Below are 20278 nucleotides of genomic sequence, written 5' to 3'. Positions count from 1 at the left end.
TAGTCCCTGGGAGATTTTTTCCCAGTCCAACTGGCCAATCTGTTCCTTCAAGCAACACATTCTCCCCTGGAGTTGCTCAACCCCCCATATTCGGGGAGGGAGCAGCGACTCCCCTCTCCCGGGAGCCCTGAGGCAGACCCGGGAGCACCGGGCCTGGGTACTGCACACCCCTAGACCCCGAGCTGATCCCTGGGTCCCTTTTGTCCTGAAGCAGTCTCCTTACCTTCTGGTTTTTCAGTGACTGCAATAATTTTGGATGTTCTGCTTTCAAAAGTGATTCGGTAACCTAGTCCACTTGCTCTGTCTCTCCACCGATCCGTGAGTTTCCCTCCTCTTCACAGAAGCTGAGAAACACGCTGCCTAGAGTAAATCCGCCATCCTCCCCGAGTCCAAAATGAATAAAATGTTTAAAAAAAAATAAATGAAACGGTTCTAAAAATAAATTCCATTAAAAATAGTTGAAATTGGCCCACATTTCTATATCCTTAGGTTTGTTGAATTCCTGGTTCCGTCCCATGAATTCAAAGTCAGATTACACCATAAAGTTCTCTTCACACTCGCTCAATCTCATCGACCTTGTGACCACCTCTTAGTTACAATATCTGCGTCTCTTTATCAGCAGGCAACTCTCCAACAAACCTGGGGAGATTCATGATTATTTTATCTTTACTATAAGAGGTGATCTCTCAGCAGCTGCCACAGATTCTCACAGTGGCTGCAGCTGGAACTTTTAACACCAGGTTCAAAGAGCTCACCGTAATGTCAGATGGGTACATGTGGTTTGAAGGGCTACCTTTCCATGTCGTGGGTTACACAATGGAGCACCTGAGAGCAATGCAGAATTTTGTGTTTAAGGACAAAGATGGCTTAATACTGTCTTTCCTCAAATCAGGTAAGGGAGCGGATTAGATGCCAAGACAGACCGTGGTTGCATCCTTCATCTGTTCACGAGTATTTTCTCTTTGTCAGCCCAGATTCAGGGCTCTGGGGACAAAAGCTGGGCCCTGGTACCAACCGCAGTCAGAGAAACAGAGTTAGCCAGGCAGTTACACAGTAAGAGGAGTGTCCAGAGCGGATAATGGAAGGTGGTAGAGAACCCATATGAGCAAATTCTGAGACAGATTTGGGAGCTTGAAGCAGAAGGTGATGACCAGAGTCCTCCAAAGTCCTTACAGGAGAAATAGGAAAGGAAGGAATTATGTGAGATGATGGGTCTGTTAATTAGCTTGACTGTGGTAATCATTTCACAATGTGTACACACACATACACACACACACACACACACACACACACACACCAAATCATCACATTGTACTCTTTAACTGTGTACCATTTTCATTGGTCAGGTATATCTGAGTGAACCTGGGAGGAAGGGGTGAAAAAACACATCTACCAGAGACAAAAAATAAGGAGTAGATTTAAAAAAGCATCTAAATCGACATGGAAATAACTGAATATGAAACTATTTCGTGGAAAGGGGTATTTTCAGTAAAGGCATCAGCATGGACAATGGGCAGGAACTGGAAAAGAGCCTGGCCACTTTGAGGGACTGAAAGGGTGTGGATCGTGTCTCTAGGAGCAGGATAGCCAGCAGACAAAACTACAAGATGGGCAAGGACTGAGGCTGGAGACACTGGAAGAGGCGTAGTAGTGAAAAGTCAAGGGTGATGGATTTAGGCAAATAGCCCAAAGGTGGAAGCAACCTAATGTCCACTGGCAGGTGAATGGATGACCAACATGTGGTCTATACACACAATGGAATATTCTTCATCCTGGAAATGGAACAAAGTTCTGACACAGGCTACAACTTGGGTAGACTCTGAGGACATTATGCTAAGTGAAATACACCAGTGACAGAAGGAGAAAGACCATCTGATCTACTTCCATGAGCTGTGGAGAGTAATTGAACTCTAAAAGAGAAAGAGGGTGGGGGGGGGGTGCCAAGAACTGGGGGGAAGGGAAAATGGAGAGTTGTTGTTTAATGGGCACAGAGTTTCAGTCTTGCCAAATATAAAGTTTCTGGAGATTGGTTGCGTACCAGTGTGAATATGCTTAATGCCACTGGACTGTGCTCAAAAACAGTTAGGGAGCATGGTTTATGTGACAGTCTATCATGGTATTTTTTAAAATTCAGATTCGCTCTGGCTGCTGTGGCTGAGCAGATTGAGCATGGGCTGTGAACCAAAGGGTCACCGGTCGATTCCTAGTCAGGACCTATGCCTGGGTTGTGGTCCAGGTCCCCAGTAGGGGGTGTGCAAGAGGCAACCATGCATTGATGTTTCTCTCCCTCTCTTTCTCTCTCCCTTCCCCTCTCTCTAAAAATAAATCAATAAATTCTTTAATAAAATAAAATAAAAGTCAGATTCCAAAAATGAGTGCCCATCCTTGTTTTCTTCTTTATCCAGGAACAAACTGGTTGATTGAAATTCTCTGCCTGATTCACTCCAAGGGGGATCCCACGTGGATCCAATCTGTGCCCATATGGGAACGCTCTCCCTGGGTAGAGACTACGAGTGGATACGAAGTCCTGAAGGGCAGGGAAGGCCCACGCCTCATCTCCTCCCACCTCCCCATCCAACTCTTCCCCAAGTCTCTCTTCCAGTCCAAGACCAAGGTCAGTGCACAGTGGTCAACGTGTGTTTGATTAATGCTTTTCTAATGTGAACGTGCCTAGGAATCACCTAGGGATCTGGATGAGGTGCAATCTCATCCAGTAGGTCTGGGGTGGGAAGGGGGAGGACCTGAGATTCTGCATTGGGTGATGCCACAGTCCAAACCAGAAGCAAAGCAAAACGGTAATGCCAGAGCCTGAGAAAACGACGTTTTCAACCCAAGTGGAATTTATAACAGTGTTACATACTAGATAACCTGCCTCTTGTTGCTGTAAAAATTAATTAGCCCATCTCGCCCTGGCTGGTGTGGCTCAGTGAATTGAGCACAGGCCTGCCAACCAAAGGGTTGCTGGTTGAATTCCCAGTGAGGGCACACGCATGGATGGTGGGCCAGGTACCCAGCAGGGGGCGTAGGAGAGGCAACCACATATGGGTGTTTCTCTCCCTCTCTTTCTCCCTCCTTTCCCCTCTGTCTAAAAACATATAAATAAAATCTTTAGAAAAAATAATTAGCCCATCTTAATTAAATCAAAGCCTCCTGCGACTCAGGTAGAAGCAGCAGACTTAGAGCTGGCCACTTGGGAAGCAGAAAATTCATAAAGAAAGGCTAAATCAAGGGTGATTGCTCCAGCACCAGACTGGCTTTCTCAGCACGGCATCTACCTAGATCCAGCTGTCTGTTCAGCTTCACAGCCACACGAGTCTCTTATGGGGCTAGCAGATGCCCCCAGAAGGAATCGTGGAAATCTTAGCACATCTCAGATGATGTTTAAAAACACATTTCCCTGGAAGGTGCTAATTGGTTTGTGGTTTTTATTTAAAAAAGTGTTTTGTGCTTAAATTAGATTGTCAAGCTTAGAATAATATTCTCTTCTTGGAAATTTCACCGTGTGTCACAGCACAGTGAAGGGTTTTTTTAAATTTTATATTTCAATTACAGTCGGCGTTCAATATTATATTGGTTTCAGGTGTACAGCATAGTGGTTACACATTTGTGTAATTTATGATGTGATACCCCAGTGAGTCTAGTGCCCACCTTGCACCATACATAGTTACTACAATATATTGACTAGATTCTGTACCCTGTACTGTACATCCCCAAAGAAATCCAAAACACTAATTTGAAAAGACATACGCATCACTGTGTTCACTGCAGCATTATTTCCAACAGCCAAGATAGGGGAGCAACTTAAGTTCCTTCAGTAGAAGATTGGTAAAGAAAATGGAGTTTTCTGTTTCAGCCCATCACTTCTCAGGCTCCTTTATAACACCCCTATTGCAGAGTTGAACGTATTCACAATGTGAGCCCTTGGTGTTTTTTGAATACTGCATAGGGAAACTGAGGCCTAGAGAGAGTTGCAGCCTGGAACCATGTCACCAAGAAAGTGAGTGCAGAATCCAGGGTATACCTTCAATATTCAAATGCCAAGGTTCTTGCAGGTGTGTGTGTATTTGCGCTAATCTGCAGTATTAGGTTATCGAATCTTTACATGTGTACACGGTTGGGTGGTCACCTTCCAGATGGTGATTCAGGGTGTTGTTTCTCCCCTACGACATTCCCTCCACACCTTCCCAGTCAACGCTCATCCATAGCGGGACCACTCCGCCAACTTATAACTCTATAGATTAGTTTTGCTCATTCTTTTTTTTTTTTAATCCTCACCCAAGGATATGTTTATTGATTTTGTAAAATGATTTTATTATTTTTTTTAGGGAGGGGGGAAGGGAGGGAGAAAGAGAGGGAGAGAAATATCCATATGTGGTTGCCTCTTGTACGCCCCCTACTGGGGACCTGGCCCTCCTTCCAGGCATGTGCCCTGACTGGGAATTGAACCAGCGACCTTTTGGTTTTCAGGCCGGTGCTCAATCCACTGAGCCACACCAGCCAGAGCTGATGTCTTTGAGAGAGAGAGAGAGAGAAACGTTGATGTGTGAGAGGAACATCAACTAGTTGCCTCCTGTACACGCCCTGACCAGGGATTGAACCTGCAACCCTTTGGTATGTGGGGCAGCACTCTAAACAACTACACCACCTGGCCAGGGCAGTTTTGCTTATTCTTGAACATGATAAATATAGACTCGCACTGTACAAATGTCTCCTGTGTACTGTGAATATAGCATAATTCATTAGTCCTCGTCCTCTTAGTAATCTTTAAACTCTAATACATAACTACAGCACCACTCACCTTTGAAAGCCTTCTGGTTGCTTCCCATGGCATGTACACTCTAACATCCCAAAAAGAAGGGACAGTGCTGTCCTCTTCCTTTGTCATATTACTGGGATTATCTCAGTGACTAGTTCAGAAGAACTTTAAAATACTTATTTGGTTAATGAATGCAATAACCAACTTATTTTAAAAATCCATTCATATTTAACAGGCATTTTCTAGGAATAGACTTCTTTCTCCATTTTTAAAGATTTTATAGATTGAGCATGGGCTGGGAACCAAAGTGTCCCAGGTTCGATTCCCAGCCAGGGTACATGCCTGGGTTGCAGGCCATAACTCCCAGCAATCCCACACTGAAGTTTCTCTGTCTCTCTCTCTCTCTCTGTCTCCCTCCCTTCCCTCTCTAAAAATAAATAAATAAAATCTTTAAAAAAAGGATTTTATACATTTATTTATTTTTAAATATTCTTAGAAAGATTTGTTATTTATTTATTTATTTTTAGAGAAAGGAGAAAGGAGGAAGAAAGAGAGGGAGGGAAACATCAATGTGTGGTTGCCTCTCAAACGCTCCCAACTGGGGACCTGGCCTGCAATCCAGGCATGCGCCATGACTGGGAATAGAACCAGTGACCCTTTGGTTTATATGCCAGCACTCAATCTACTGAGCGACACCAGTCAGGGCTCCATTTTTATGAAGATAAGGAAAGATGGGAAACATTCATGCTTTCATTTTTCTTTTTAAGGTGATTTATCTCATCAGAAATCCAAGAGATACTCTCGTGTCTGGTTACTTTTTCTGGAGTATCTCCAATTTTGTTAAGAAACCAGAGTCACTAAAACAATATTTCGAATGGTTCACCCAAGGAGATGGTGAGTGCATGTAAAATATGGTGGCTGGAGGATTGCCGGTGTCCTTCATCAGACCTCGTTCTGAATCCAGCCCGCTATCCCTACCTCTCCCTCACCTGTGGGGCAGAGGGTCTGTCCCCACTGGAACCCACAGATTCTTATCCCACAGACTCTCACAGAGCAACAGAGACCCAGCCAGCCTTTCAGCTGGTCAAATCGAGAACCAGCCTAGCTGTCCAATACAAATGCAGAGCACATCTGTGGCTTTCTGAAAGCCTGCTTTTCATTGGCCTCCTGGACAACACTATCCTGCCTTGCCACCATTTATTTATTTGCTCATTCATGTATTTATTTTTTATCTGATTTTTAGAAAGAGAGAGAAACATAGATTTGTTGTTCCACTTATTGATGCCTTCAGTCGTTGTTTCTTGTTTGTGTCCTGACCGGGGATCAAGCCCACAACCTTGGCATATCGAGACAACTCTCTAACCCACGAGCTATCAGCCACAGCACTGCCAGCATTCTTCAGCTGCATCCTCATGAAACTCTCTTTTTCCTCTTGTCCTATGTCTCAAAATGTATGCATTACCATCGGATCTTGATCCTTCTAATTGCGCAGTTTCTAGGCTTTCCCGATACTTGAAATTTTGCAACTTTTCCTGAAAATACAGGATGAGTCCCATAATTCTGCTGTGAGATGTCTCCCTAGCTTCAAACCTGTTTCTCTAAAGCCCATGGACACCTGCCCTGGAGGGAGCCACAGGTACCTCTAAAGCAGTGTGTTCAAGATGGAGCACATGGTCCCCAGGCCCCAAACTGCTCCTATTGCCTCTGTAGCTCATTAAATAAATAAAGCAACCCCTCGTCCAAGGGCTGGCATGAGTCATGCTTCCACACGCCGTCTTTTCCCCGTCCCGCTTCCCCATGCCCTCCCCTCTTCCCTTGACCTAAATCCCACAACCTTGGTGGTTGTCTTCATTCTGGTCTCTGCCACAATGTGTATGTGTTTAGAGAAATCTTCCTTTTCAGCACTATGTAAAATACCATCCCTCCCCGCCTCTGTAGCATTCTCTCTTTCTTCCCTTATCCCTCAGCGCAAACGAGCGTGTATTCTAATGGTGTCTCTATTCCCTGTGTCTCCCCACAAAAGTGTGAGTTCTTTGGGTTGTTCATTGTTGACCCTGGGCCCTAGAGTGGTGCTTGCCACATGGTCAGCAGCGAATACACCTTTGTTAAATAATGAGTATGTATTTGCCATCCCTCCCCCGGCTGCTTCATTAATTAGCGTCACTGTTACTTCCCACCCAGGTTAATCTGACAGACTCAGTGGTGCCCCCACCACATGCCCTCTGGACCTTCTAGGCTCTGTTGTGGCAATCTCCTGTGACATGGGGACAAGTCCACAGTTCCTGGACTGTTTGCCCGCAGTGTAAAGTTCACTGTTCAAAGCCCACAGGTGTGTTTCGTATTCACCTGGTCCTGGCTGAACACTTCTTCCCTAAGTTCTGCTTTGCTTCAGATTCCTCTTTCAGGGGGGCAAAAAGGCAACACCCCCCTCAACAATGCTGTATTTGATCTTGCCCTTCCATGGAGAAAGGAGTCTGGATGGGCCTTCCGCTCACACCGGTAAAAAGGAAGTACAGTCAATAGCCCTAAGAAGCTCACCTTTATTGGGACATATTGCTTCTCTGCGCCCTAAAACTCAGCTCACGGGTCACTCTTACCCAGTCAACACCAGAATCTTTTTTTAATATATTTTATTGATTATGCTATTACAGTTGTCCCATTTCCCCCTTCACTCCCCTCCACCCTGTACCCCCTCTCCCACCCACGTTCCCCCCCTTTAGTTCATGTCCATGTGTCATAGTGAGTTCTTTATCTTCTACATTTCCCGTACTATTCTTGCCCTCCCCCTATTTTCAACCTACATTCTATGCTACTTATTCTCTATACCTTTTCCCCCCTCTCTCCTCCCACACCCCCCTGCTGCTAGCTCTCCATGTGCCCTCCATTTCTGTGGCTCTGTTCCTGTTCTAGTTGTTTACTTAGTTTCTTTTGGTTTTGCTTTAGGTGTGGTTGTTAATAATTGTGAGTTTGCTGTCCTTTTACTATACATGTCTTTTCTTTATCTTCTTTTCTTAGATAAGTCCCTTTAACATTTCATAAAATAAGGGCTTGGTGATGATGAACTCCTTCAATTTGACCTTATCTGAAAAGCACTTTATCTGCCCTTCCATTCTAAATGAGAGCTTTGCTGGATAGAGCAATCTGGGATGTAGGTCCTTGTCTTTCATGACTTGGAATATTTCTTTCCAGCCCCTTCTTGCCTGTAAGGTCTCTTTAGAGAAATCAGCTGACAGTCTGATGGGAACTCCTTTGTAGGTTACTGTCCCCTTATCTCTTGCTGCTTCTAGGATTCTCTCCTTCGTTTTTACCTTGGCTAATGTAATTATGATGTGCCTTGGTGTGTTTCTGCTTGGGTCCAACTTCTTTGGGGCTCTCTGAGCTTCTTGGATTTCTTGGAAGACTGTTCCCTTTGCCAGATTGGGGAAGTTCTCCTTTATTATTTGTTCAAATAACTTTTCCACTTGTTGCTCCTCCCCTTCTGGTACCCCTATAATTCGGATGTTGGAACGTTTAAAGGTGTCCTGGATGCTCTTAAGCTTTTCCTCGATTTTTTGAATTCTTATTTCATCATGCTTTCCTACTTGGTTGATTCTATCTTCCTTCTGGTCCACTGTATTGTTTTGAGACTCAGATTCCTTCCTTTCACTATTGGCTCTCCTCCGCGTATCTTCCTGCATCTCTTTTATGGTAACCTGCATCCTTTCATCTAAATTGCACCCAAAGTCAACCAATTCCGTGAGCTTTCTGATCACCAGTGTTTTGAACTGTGCATCTGATAGATTGGCTATTTCTTGGTCGCTCAAAAGGATGAGTCCTGGGGGACTGATCTGTTCTGCTGGAAACATGTCTTATGTCTTTCCCTGTCTCTCCTATTTATTTATTTATTTATTTATTTATTTGTTTGTTTTCCGGCCTGGTCGCTCTTGTTACGGTGGGGGGCGGAGCCTTAGTTGTTCACCAGGGCTGGGCACCCCAGTCGCTAGATTGTGACGTTATATGTGGGGGCGGGGGCGGGATCGGGGACGGGTAGGAACAATGGCGGCAGTTCGGTTCTCCTGGGCTCAGACACTTCCCTGGGATCCTGGGCTGCGAGCTCTGCCCTGGTCCACAATTGCTGCCTCACTGGTTTCCCCAGCCGCTGCTTGCATACTCAGGGATCACCGTTACGTTCTTGCACCCGGGATGGCTGTGGCGCCGATTTTGCGCCAAATTTCCCCCGATCTCCGCGTGCCGCAGACCCGCGGCAGCCCCGCGCCCTCCAGGCTCGTCGTCCCCTACCAGTCTGGATGTACGGGTCTACTTCAACTTCTTGGCTGTCTGACTTCCATTCAGATAAATCCTCTGACAGTTCTGAGTGATATTATATTTGTAAATTATTGTTGTTCTATTCTTGGTTGTGCTCGGAGGTACGGTGCGTCCACCTATTCCTCCATCTTGCCGCACCAGAATCTTTATTGTTATCACCTAATTCCAATATCCTGAGTTCTCTACAGCACTGTAGAAGGTGATCCAAGCCTCTGGGAATTTTAGGCCCAGGAAGCAGTGTCCTTAGACCCAGGTAGCAGGGGAGCCTGCTCCAGACCCTGGGGCTTCACTTGAGCCCTGGACCATACACAGTAACAAAGCCCGAGAGGCCCTCCTGTTCCAAATGCGTTTCCTGTCGGGCTCCTGGAGCTCGCGACTCTTGCATCACCCATGCTCTGGGAACCCTGAGTCCCAGAATTCCCTGTGCAAAAGACCCCACGCTACTTTCTACACCGAGCACGCTTTGATGGTCTGTGTGGTCCTCTGTCAGGTGCCCCCTGCCCCTCAAGGCAGACATACCAGCAGCACCGCTGGGTTAGCTTTGGCCAAGGGGAGGATCAAAAGGAAAGGGATGAACTATAATTGCTGTTTGTAAGCATCACTGAAGTCGTTCGTTGTTTTGGTCAAATGCTTCTCCCAACATTTTGTAAGTGCAGAGTTAAAAATTAAATGAGGTGTTTTGAGCTAAGGCTATTGAGAATAATGTATTTCTGTTACACGGGTGCATGATTTTCTTTCCGTTGTATAAATCAGAGTGTAGAACTGCTGAGGCATAGTGAATATGAATTTTCTACTTTAAAAGACAGTGAACTGTTTTCTAGAGTGATTGTATCAATTTGTATTCTGACGATGGAGGCATTACTGTAAGCATTGATCACTAAAAATGTCCCATCAATAGCATAGGAGTGCACCTGTTACATCATGTCTTTGGTGACACTTGTTATTGTTGGTATTTTTTATGATTTTTATTATGATAATTATACAGAATAATTAGGGGAGAAATGGCATGTATTACTTTGGTTATTTCTTCATTTGTAGGAATAGTCCTTTGTTTACCCTCCCCCTTACCTAAAGCTTTTCAGAGGTCTTAAATGATCTTTTATGATTACTTAAATGAAAAGCTCAAACTCTTTTTATAGACATATTTCATTTCTTCTTGATTAATGACATCTTTAAATTACATTTTCCAGTTGTTTTATGCCTGATTTAGAGGAATGTAAATGATTTTGAATGTTGATTGGTGATTCGGCAATCTGAAAGAACTCTCTTCTTTTTTTATAAAAAAAAGATTTTATTTATTTATTTTAAGAGAGAGGGGAATGGAGTAAGAAAGAGAGGGAGAGTAACATCAATGTGTGGCTGCATCTCATCTGCCCTACTGGACGCCAGGCCCACAACCCAGGCATGTGCTCTGACTGGGAATCAAACCGGTGACACTTTGGTTCTCAGGCAGGGACTCAATCAACTGATCCACATCAGCCAGGGCTGAATAAACTCTCTTCTTAATCCTAATTGTTTCCCTGTAGGTTCTCTTTGATTCTCTAGGAAGTGCAAATATAACCTTCCAGTAATGACTATAATCTTAATTTCTTTTTTTTTTTTGTTTTTGAGAGAGAGAGTGAGGGAGGGAGAAAGAGAGGGAGAGAAACTTCAATGTGTGAGAGTTATATTGATCAGTTGCTTCACACAGGCCCCCAAATGGGGACCTGGCCCAAAGTCCAGGCATGTACCCTGACTGGGAATCGAACCAGCAATCTTTTGGTTCACAGGCCAGCACTCAGTCCACTGAGCCACACAAGCCAAGGCCCTCTTCAATTTTTGTTTTTGAAGTTTGAGAAGGATGGACATCAATGCTTCCTTTAATATTTTACAGAGTTGACCAGGAAACCATCTGTTCCTGGGCTTTCCTTTGTAGGGAGATTCGGCTTATTGATGCAGTCTCCTTACTTCTCATTGGGCTATTCAGATTTTCTGTTTTTTCGTGACTCAGTTTTGGCAGGTTGCATGATACATTTCTAGGAATTTACCCATTTCCTCTAAGTTACCCAATTATTTGGTGTGTGGTTGTCCGTGACAGTCCCTTACAGTCCTTCATGTTTACGTGGCATTGGCTACAATGTCCCCTCTTTCATTTATCTGAGTCTGCTCTGGTCTTCTCTTAGTCTAGCTAAAGGTTTGTCAGTTTTGTTTATCTTTAAAAAAAAACTGCTCTCATTTTTGTTAATCTGTTCTAGTGTTTTCTATTTTTTTCTTGTCTGGTCTTTGTTGTTTTCTTCTTGCTGCATAAAAGTGGCTTGTCTCTTTGACATCTTTCTTTTTCTTCATGCAGGAATTTATCACTCTAAACTCCACTCCTCGAGCTGCTTATGCTTCTTCTTATACATTTTGGTATGTCATGCTTCCTTTTTCGTTTTACAATTTTTTTTCAAGATTTAAAATTTTTTCCCTTTTATTTCTTGACCCTCTGGATCCTTTCTCCTGGATCCACTTTATTTGTTCATAAAGTTTAACGGAAACTAGTTCTCTTGTGACAAAAATGGTAAATTCCCTCAGCATTTTGCCTGACAATGCCTTTTCTTTGTGCTCATTTTCGAGTGACAGGTTCACTGAGTAGAATTCCCCACTACCCTTTGTGGTCAAGAAGGGCTCTGAGTAAAGATTCAGGCAAAACCAAAAAAAAAGGACTTGGGCATGGTAGACAGCCATTAAAAACTAAACAATAGTTCTGATAAGGAGGGTGGAATGGGAAGACTTTCCTCCCATGGAGATGTGCACGGGTGCTCAACCTGTTGGCGTCTCTGGGCTACAATGAAAGAAGAAGAGTCATCTTGGGCCACACCTCAAATACACTGCAGCATGTAATCACCAAAAAAGCTCATGTTTTAGTACATTTACAGTTTTGTGTTGGGCCACATTCACAGCCATCCTGGGCCCCAAGTGGCCCATGGGCCACAGGTCCGACTCCTGTATAGGGAAGGACAATTTTCAAGAAGGCACACGTGAGGATTTCCCTCACAGATGAAATCTCAGGTTGAAGAATGAAACCCAGCCTCTCAAAGAATTATTATCAATAAATCTTCCCCTTGTCTCTAGGAAAGCTCAGTGCGAGGATGGGGGTGTGAGGGGGGTTTCAGCCAGCAAAGTCACCCAGGGGCCTCCATAGATGGAAATAAATAGTCTGAAAGGGAGGCCAATTCCCTCTAGCAGGGAACGCCCAGAGCCCTTCTTGGACACGGCTTTTATTAGGATTGGAATGAGTGGGGACACAGCACACGTGCACAGCTTACCCATCAATGTCCAATAGGCTATAGTCATAAAAACTAACCGTCTCTAGATAACAATTGAAGAAACACAGAAATCTTTTCAGGTTGGGTTCTAGGGCATGCAGGCACCAGATGGATGTAAAGGCGTATATCACAAAGTAGGGAGTTTCACTCAAGCATCTGGATTACACTAACAGGCTTATCACTGAGCAGAGTGGGTTTCAGAGGACAAACATGTACATTTCAGATCTGACTCCCACGGGGCCCTCAGTGTTAGAATCCAGTCATGCCTGCCACCTGCGTTATGACCTGGTTTCCAGGGAGATTTACCAGCCCCTCTCAGAGCTTGCTCTCTCGGGGCTACAGTCTCCAAAACCACACCGAGTGGTCCCCAACAAGGGGAGAATTGGAAAGAAAATCATAAGCCACAGGAAAGAGAGATCATTTCCAAAGGAACAATAACTGCCATGGCAACAGTGAAAGCAAGAAGACACAAGAATATCCAGGGCACTGAGAGTTACCCATCAACCCAACATTCTGAACACCGCACAGAGTTGGGGCAGCCAGAATGCCACTCCTCCGGCCACATGGCTCTCTGGGGAGGTCTCCTCAGGAGGCCCTGGTAACTGGGGGCAGAGCCTGCTCTGCATGAGCCCTGCTCACACAAGGTAAATGCCTGATGATGGGTAATAACTCTCCACCTCCACACTCACCCCCTCACTCAGCAAATACTTGTAAATGGGCCAGACATCACGTGAGCAAGTGTGCCCGCAAGAATGAACCTACCAGAGGGTGCCTGCCTTCACACAGCCCGTCACGCACCCACTCTCTCTGCCTCCCCACCTGCAGAGGCATTTGGGTCGTGGTTCGGCCACGTTCGAGGCTGCGTGCAGTGGCTTATCCTCATTGGATGGCAACTGGTTCTAAAACTTCCAGGGGCAGGACGCACTCGGTGCTACTGATAGCTGGGAGGGGACCGAGGAACAGGAAGGGACTGGGGAGAAGCCAAGTTGGGTGCCAGAGATGTGTCCAACTGCCTGGCAACCCAACCTGATGGATGGAAGGAAAAAGAAATCATGAAATCAGTCTGTGTTATGATTCTGACAGGCCAAGGGCTGGACTGACCGCTCATGGGCAGGAAGCACTGTCAGATGAAGTTCAAGCCAGTAAGAGTGACTGAGCCACTGAAGGAAGACCTTGGCCTATTAGCGGGATCTTGGGGAAAAGAGGAGAAACCACCCACACAGGCTTGTGCTTCTGTCTGACAAAGGTCACTGCCCTATGGGCACTGCTGTCCAATCCTCTGTGCTTTCCACATGAATTCCGTTTTCACCCAGAAGTCTTTTGTGACTGGCTTAACAACATCAGGGGCACATGTTCACACCTTCCTGGAGTTATACTTTCAAGCCACAAAATGAACTTTTATTGTTGTCATGGCCACAGTTGTGCTTTTTGTTGTTGTTATAGCATGTCGGCTCATGGAATAGAAAAAAAATTTAAGGCCCTGTCACTCTAAGAGGAAGGTCTATGATTCAAAGCAAAGTATCATTATTATTAAAATCCATTTTTAATAATAATATTAATTTTCTAGTACCATGTGCCAAGTTCTAATTATTGAAATAACATATAAGAAGATCTTGGACAACTACAAGATCAAGTTGAATGGAAGTCTGACAAATGTGGAATTGAAGAAACCACATCCATCCAGACTAGTAGGAGAGGCACAGGTGCAGAATGGGCTGGCCCCACATCCACGTGGATAAAATCTCAGGAGAGGTATTTCAGGAGTGAGAAGTCCCAGACCCACAGTGGGCCCCCCAGCCCAGGATTCCAGTGCCCACTTCTGACTGCGAAAACCAGTGGGGACTGAGTCGGTGGAGGAGGCTGAGGGAACCCGAAACAGCTCCTCTTGGGGACCCACACGTGACCCACCTACTCAAACCCACTCCCTCTGAGCTCCAGAGCTGGCAGCTTGAAGGGCACTGGTGGCACACAGGGAGAGACCGAAGTGTCTGGCATCAGGATGAGCAGAGGCCATTGTCCCATTGCTAAACCCTCCCCCGACAGAGCCAGCAAGCTGGAGGCATATCCTAGCCAGGTTATCAACCTGGCTAACACTGCATGACCCACATTGGAGATCCACAGAGGCTCTACCCCACCCAACTTACAGGCCCAGCCAAGCTGCTTTTCTGTAAGAATGACTGGTCTTGGTTCCTAAATCCTATCGAACAAGCAATAACTGACTTCAGTGAGCCCTAATGGCAGCCAGATTGGGGTCACAGCTTGGCTTCACCTGGGAATCTCCAAGCCCAGCACAAGTGACAGTCATCACAGATTGTTTTATAGCTCAGGCAGGGTGGGCCCAGGCAAAACACAGGTGGGGGCTGACCTTGGCCTGCACCACCCAGGGAACCCCAGGGCCAACGCACCCAGTGGACAGCCACAGACCATGTTGGAGCACCACCACCCTGCCCCTGCACAACTGATCCTCCACAGAGGGTGAACTTTGGTGGTCAGTGGTCACAGCTTGCAGCTGACTGACCTGAGTAAATCCCTCCCATTGACCTGCCAACAGCAACCAAGACACAACAACAAGAGGAGAGTGTACTCAGCCCACACAAAGGGCACAGCTCAACTACCCAGGTTGGGTGATAGGGGAGGCCTTGCCACTGGACCCTACAGGACACCTACTACATTAGGACACACTACCAAGACACAGAGTCAAAGCAGCTCTATCTAATACATAGAAACAAATACAAGGAGGCTGCCAAAATGAGGAGACAAAGAAACATGGCCTAAAAGAAAGAACAGATCAAAAATCTAGAAAAAGAACTAAAAGAAATGGAGATAACAGTCAGTCTAGCAGATTGCAAAACACTGTTTATAAAGATTCTCAAGAAACTTAGTGAGGACCTCAACAGCATAAAGAAGACCCAGTCAGAAACGAAGGATACACTAATTAAAATAAAGGACAATTTACAGGGAAACAACAGGAAAGTGGATGAAGCCGAGAATCAAATCAATGATTGGGAACATAAGGAAGCAAAAATCAACCATGCAGACCAACAAGGAAAAAAAAGAATCCAAAAAACTGAGGACAGTGTAAGCAGCCCCTGGGACAACTTGAAGAGGTCCAACATTCACCTCATAGGGGTGTCAGAAGGAGAAGAGAAAGAGCAAGAAATTGGAAATCTATGTGAAAAGATAGTGAAAGAAAGCTTCTCTAAGTTGGTGAAGGGGATAGACATGCAAGTCCAGGAAGCACAGAAAGTCCCAACCAAGATAGATGCAAAGAGGCCCACTTCAAGACACATCATTAATTAAAAGACCAAAGTTTAAAGATAAAGAGAGATTCTTAAAAGCAGCAAGAGAAAAGAAGTTAGTTACTGGAAGGTTGCCAGCTGTGAGGAGGGAGGGGAAGAATGAGGGAAGAGGTGAGAGGAATAAGAGGAACAAATAGGTAGTTACAGAACACCCATGGGGATGTAAAGTACAGTGTAGGAAATGGAGAAGCCAAAGAAATTACATGCACAACCCATGGACATGAACAATAGTGGAGTGATTGCCTGAGGGAGTGGGGAGCACTGGGCAGAGGGAGGCAGAGGAGGAACAATTGGCCAATTTTAATAACATAATCAATAAAATATAATTTTAAGAAAAGGCCTTGTAAATCTCTATGTGGTATTCAAATGTTACTTATGACAAACCGCATTACTTGATGGGACATTCAGGATTTGAAATCAATCCCTTACGTCTTTGTCAAGCCCTCCCTAAACCTCTTCTTGCTCATTCCTCATCACAATTGTCCAGAAGACTTTCTAAAGGTCTTGTTAGAAAACCTATGTCCTGTATCTTCCCAAGAAGGTGTTCTGAATTCAGTTACACTGGGACATTCATGTTGACTGCGTCTTTCACATAATTGTGCTCTTTCTTTATTACCTTCTTCCCCTTCTTCCTCCTGGTGGCATCCAACTCAACACTTCTCCTTTCTGTGCTTTTCCTCCCTCCCTCTCCCTCCTTCTGCTCCTCATCCTGCCATTTCTCCTTCTCATCGCCTTTCCTATGTCCTTTCCCTTTCCTGTCCTCTCTTTGGCCTTTTCTTCTTCTAGGACACAAGAAACATGATACAGAAGATTTACCAGTAACTGGGCAAGACATTAGAACCAGGGGAAATGAACTTAGTCCTCAAGAATAGCTCCTTCCAGGTCATGAAGGAAAACAAGATGTCCAATTACATCCTGCCCAACGGGCTTTTAGATGGGAAGAATGGATCACTTATGCAAAGAGGTAAGTGAAAATGGCCCTCCTTCAGAGCACATTGGAGTGTTCAAAGGGCATCCTTGTGCATGCAGCAGGGCACCAACTAGGGAGTGTTTGAACTTCTCAACTTTAACTGCTCATCCCCCAGAGAACTCACATGATCTTTTTTTTTTTTAAAGATTGTATTAATTTATTTTTCAACAGAGGGGAAGGGAGGGAGAAAGGGAGGGAGAGAAACATCCGTGTGTGGTTGCCTCTCATGTGCCCCCTACTGGACACCTGACCCTCAACCCATACGTGTGCCCTGACTGGGGATCTAACCGCCAATTCTTGTTGGCAGCCCAGTGCTCAATCCACTGAGCTACACCGGGCAGGGCGCCTCATCTACTCTCATCAGGGGATCTCTTTTTCAAGTACTGATATGGCCTGTAGACACTTGGATGAAGTTGATTAGACCTGGAATGGTCATCTGACTTTGCAGGACATTCAGATTCTCTCTCCTCTGATTTTGGCATGGGGGTGTCTGCTCTTCGAGCAGTGTCCAGGCGAATTCGCCGTGCCTGCTGACCTGCCCACTGGGACTGACCAGGGAAGTGAGGACAGGCATGGAGATGGTCTTGCTGGTGCTGCCCCATTGTTGAGTTAGCACAAGGTACTAGCCTGCACGAAGAACTGTATAAACAATGACTCAGCTGGAAAGAACGAGAGAGGGGAGACCTTCTGCTGAGCCGTGAGCCTGCGTTACTGTCAGACACTGTGGTGAATAATTAATCACGTTCGTACCTCTGGGCTGAAGATGAATGAAGAGTGTCCACTGCCTGGGATAGGAGGAGCCTGTTTTCCCAGAGTCCTGCCATTCAAGACCATCCAGGATGATCCATGGGAGGAAGAATATAAATGATTCCAAAGACCACACATCAGTGGGGGCTGCCCCTCAGGGCAGATGAGTGGGATGCGGGCCCCCATCCCAGTGGGCCAGAAGGTCAGAGCATCAAGACAAAGAGGCGAATTCTCAATCCTCAAAATCTGGGAGTGAACCAGCTGGTGTGGCTCAGTGGATTGAGTGCTGGCATGCAAACTGAAAGGTCATTGGTTCGATTCCCAGTCATGGCACATGCCTGGGTTGCACACCAGGTCGGGCTCCAGCTGGGGGCATGTGAGAAGCAACCAAGGGCAACTGATGTATCTCTCGAACACGGATGTTTCTCTCCCTCTCTTCCCCCCTCCCTTCCCTTCCCTCTAAAAACAAATAAATAACATCTTTTAAAAAAAAATCTGCAGGGTTACTAGACTTATCATGATCACACCATGATATATATAAATGTCTTGAACCTGAAACAAATATTGTATGCCAACTACACTTAAATTTCTTTTAATTTAATGAACTCTGACCTGCTACATTCAGATGGGCTTGGGACCCGTGGTCCCTTTCTTCTTTCTGATTTCTCCCTTTTGGAGTGGGACTGTCTACCCAATGCCTTTCACACCGTTGCATTCTGGAAGAAGACAACTTGTCTGATTCCTTGTGTTCGCCCGCACAGAAACATCCTCTCAGCTGACCTTTCATACGGGGCAGCCATGTTGAATTTTTGGAGATTCTGGCTCCTCGAGAGCTGGGTGTGGCCCATGAAAGTCAGGTGTGTTGTGGAGGACACACGAGCATAGGAAATCGATTATGATACAAATTGTTGTAACAATGCAGCCGATGAGCCCAAGAGGGACAGCAGATGTTTATAAGGTAGCAATTATTATTTAGACATTCTGCTAAATTATTTCTATGCCCACAAGTGTATGATATCTATTACTGGTTTCTATATAAGTATATAATGTTCTGTTTTATGTTAATTTCACTGATTTATTAATGTAGGTAATATATTAATATACTGCCTACGTATTCATTTATATCACACGTAAAATAGTAATATCATCATAAATTGAGGGGGTGGCTTCTGGTGTCAAAATCTGTCGCTTCGAATCCCCGTCTATTGCTTTCTACCTGTACAGCCTCTCATGGTCTCGCCTTCCTCATCCGTAACACGGAGGTGATCATAGCACATCCCTGACTCTTTTCATCATCCTTGCCACAAATATTTGAGTGCACGCTATGTGCCTATGACTCGGAAGTACTAAGCCTTTGGCGATTCAAAAAGAAAAGTTTATGACTTTCTAAAATACACATTAGAGATACACACCATACACACAGACAGACACACACACATAGGAAAAACATGGCATGTCACACGGGATAAGTGTTATGAAGCGAAATACGAAGGAGGGACAGGGGATCGATCGTCATTTCTGAATGGGGTTGTGGGCGGAAGAGAACCTCACTGAGAAAACTGAACTGGAGTGAAGAGTTGAAAGAGGCTGGCGGGCAAGACGGTGCCACCCCTGGGCGAGCGGCATCCCAGGCAGCAGGAATGAGAACTGCAAGCAGTCTGCAGAGGGAGGGGGGCCTAGCACGTCCAGGGCAGGATCAGAAGACTCAGCTCAAGGGAGGTGAGTGAGCAAGTGGGCGGTCATACGAGGCAAAGTCAGAGACGTGAGAGGGGACCGAGTCCCCTGCAGCTCTGTGGAAGCCACAGCCCTCTCCCCAAGTGACCCCAGAAGTCCTTGGAGAGTCTGAGCAGGAAGGGACAAGAGCTGATACCACGTCATCTTGTTTCTCAAGGAATCAAGACACCGCCGTGCTGAGACTAACTCAGAAAGGAGAAAGATCCAAAACAGAGAGACTGATTAGAAATCTAATACCCTAACGCAGGGCGAGAGAGGACATTGGCCGGGGCCACGGTGGTAGTAACAGAGGTGGTGAGACAGGGCCAGATTCTAGATGCCTCGGAACAGAGAGCTGCGCTGTCGTTGGTGAAGGGGATGTGTGCAGCGTAGGCTGGGAGAGAGGAGAATATAGGGAATCATTTCCACACAGGGGGGCATGGGAATGCACCACACAGGTATGGCTGCAGGCAGGGGAAGGCCCGCCAGTGGCCCATCGGGTATTCTGTGACATTAGCTACAGAGAGGTGCTGGGGACTCGAGACCTGCCCCTCCTTCTGACCTGAGTCTCATTTTATGTTTGTCAGGCACTACTGGGGACTGGAAAAAGCACTTCACCGTGGCCCAAGCTGAAGTCTTTGACAAAATATTCCAGGAGAAGATGGCAGGCCTTCCTGGAGAGCTGTTCCCATGGGAAGGATGTTGAAAGACTTCTACGTCTCCTAAAGATAAATATCTGTTCTCCTGCTGTGAATGGCCGGCCGTGATTGCATAAAAGCTGTTATTTCACCCAGGAGCCTTGAGTGATCAGATCTGTGACCTTTGACAATTTGATTGTTAAAAATTACCAGGACATCTCTAGTTCATGGTGTGGCATCCAAGCTCTTAAAAAACATTGAGTACATTCGGAATGATGCAAAATAATATGAATATTACCAAAGCTATGCCAAAAAATTATTTATAAAAATGAGAAATAAAATGACAAAAAAAGGCAGCTAAGGTTCCTTTTCTTTCCATTGCCTGTATCCAACTTTTTATTACCTTTGATTAATGCAACCTTGCAGCGTACAGTTCCCAGCCTCTCATTATTCTCTTACTGTGTAGAATTTGACCGTCAACAATATATAGCATTCATGGAGGCTTTGAAAACGTAGATAAATGGCATACTGTATAATACCTTCACCAACTAACATTTTTTCTC

At 45.4% G+C, this 20278-nt stretch overlaps 1 protein-coding gene across 1 annotated transcript; it reads left to right on the top strand.

Moving 5' to 3' along the window:
* The first annotated feature begins 726 nt into the window (after positions 1-726).
* SULT2A1 (sulfotransferase family 2A member 1) lies at positions 727-20071 on the top strand. Its single transcript, XM_045845098.1, is given in 9 exon segments — positions 727-892; positions 2406-2614; positions 5524-5650; positions 7974-7988; positions 13050-13115; positions 13118-13159; positions 13162-13211; positions 16434-16611; positions 19665-20071. Coding segments are annotated over 9 exon segments (939 nt in total). The 5' UTR covers positions 727-759; the 3' UTR covers positions 19784-20071.
* Positions 20072-20278: the final 207 nt, after the last annotated feature.

The sequence above is a fragment of the Phyllostomus hastatus genome, unplaced genomic scaffold (genome assembly GCF_019186645.2).
Source record: "Phyllostomus hastatus isolate PE091 unplaced genomic scaffold, TTU_PhHast_1.1 phas_contig_468, whole genome shotgun sequence".
NCBI classification, from domain to species: domain Eukaryota; kingdom Metazoa; phylum Chordata; class Mammalia; order Chiroptera; family Phyllostomidae; genus Phyllostomus; species Phyllostomus hastatus.
This window is presented reverse-complemented; position numbering and strand designations above follow the sequence as displayed.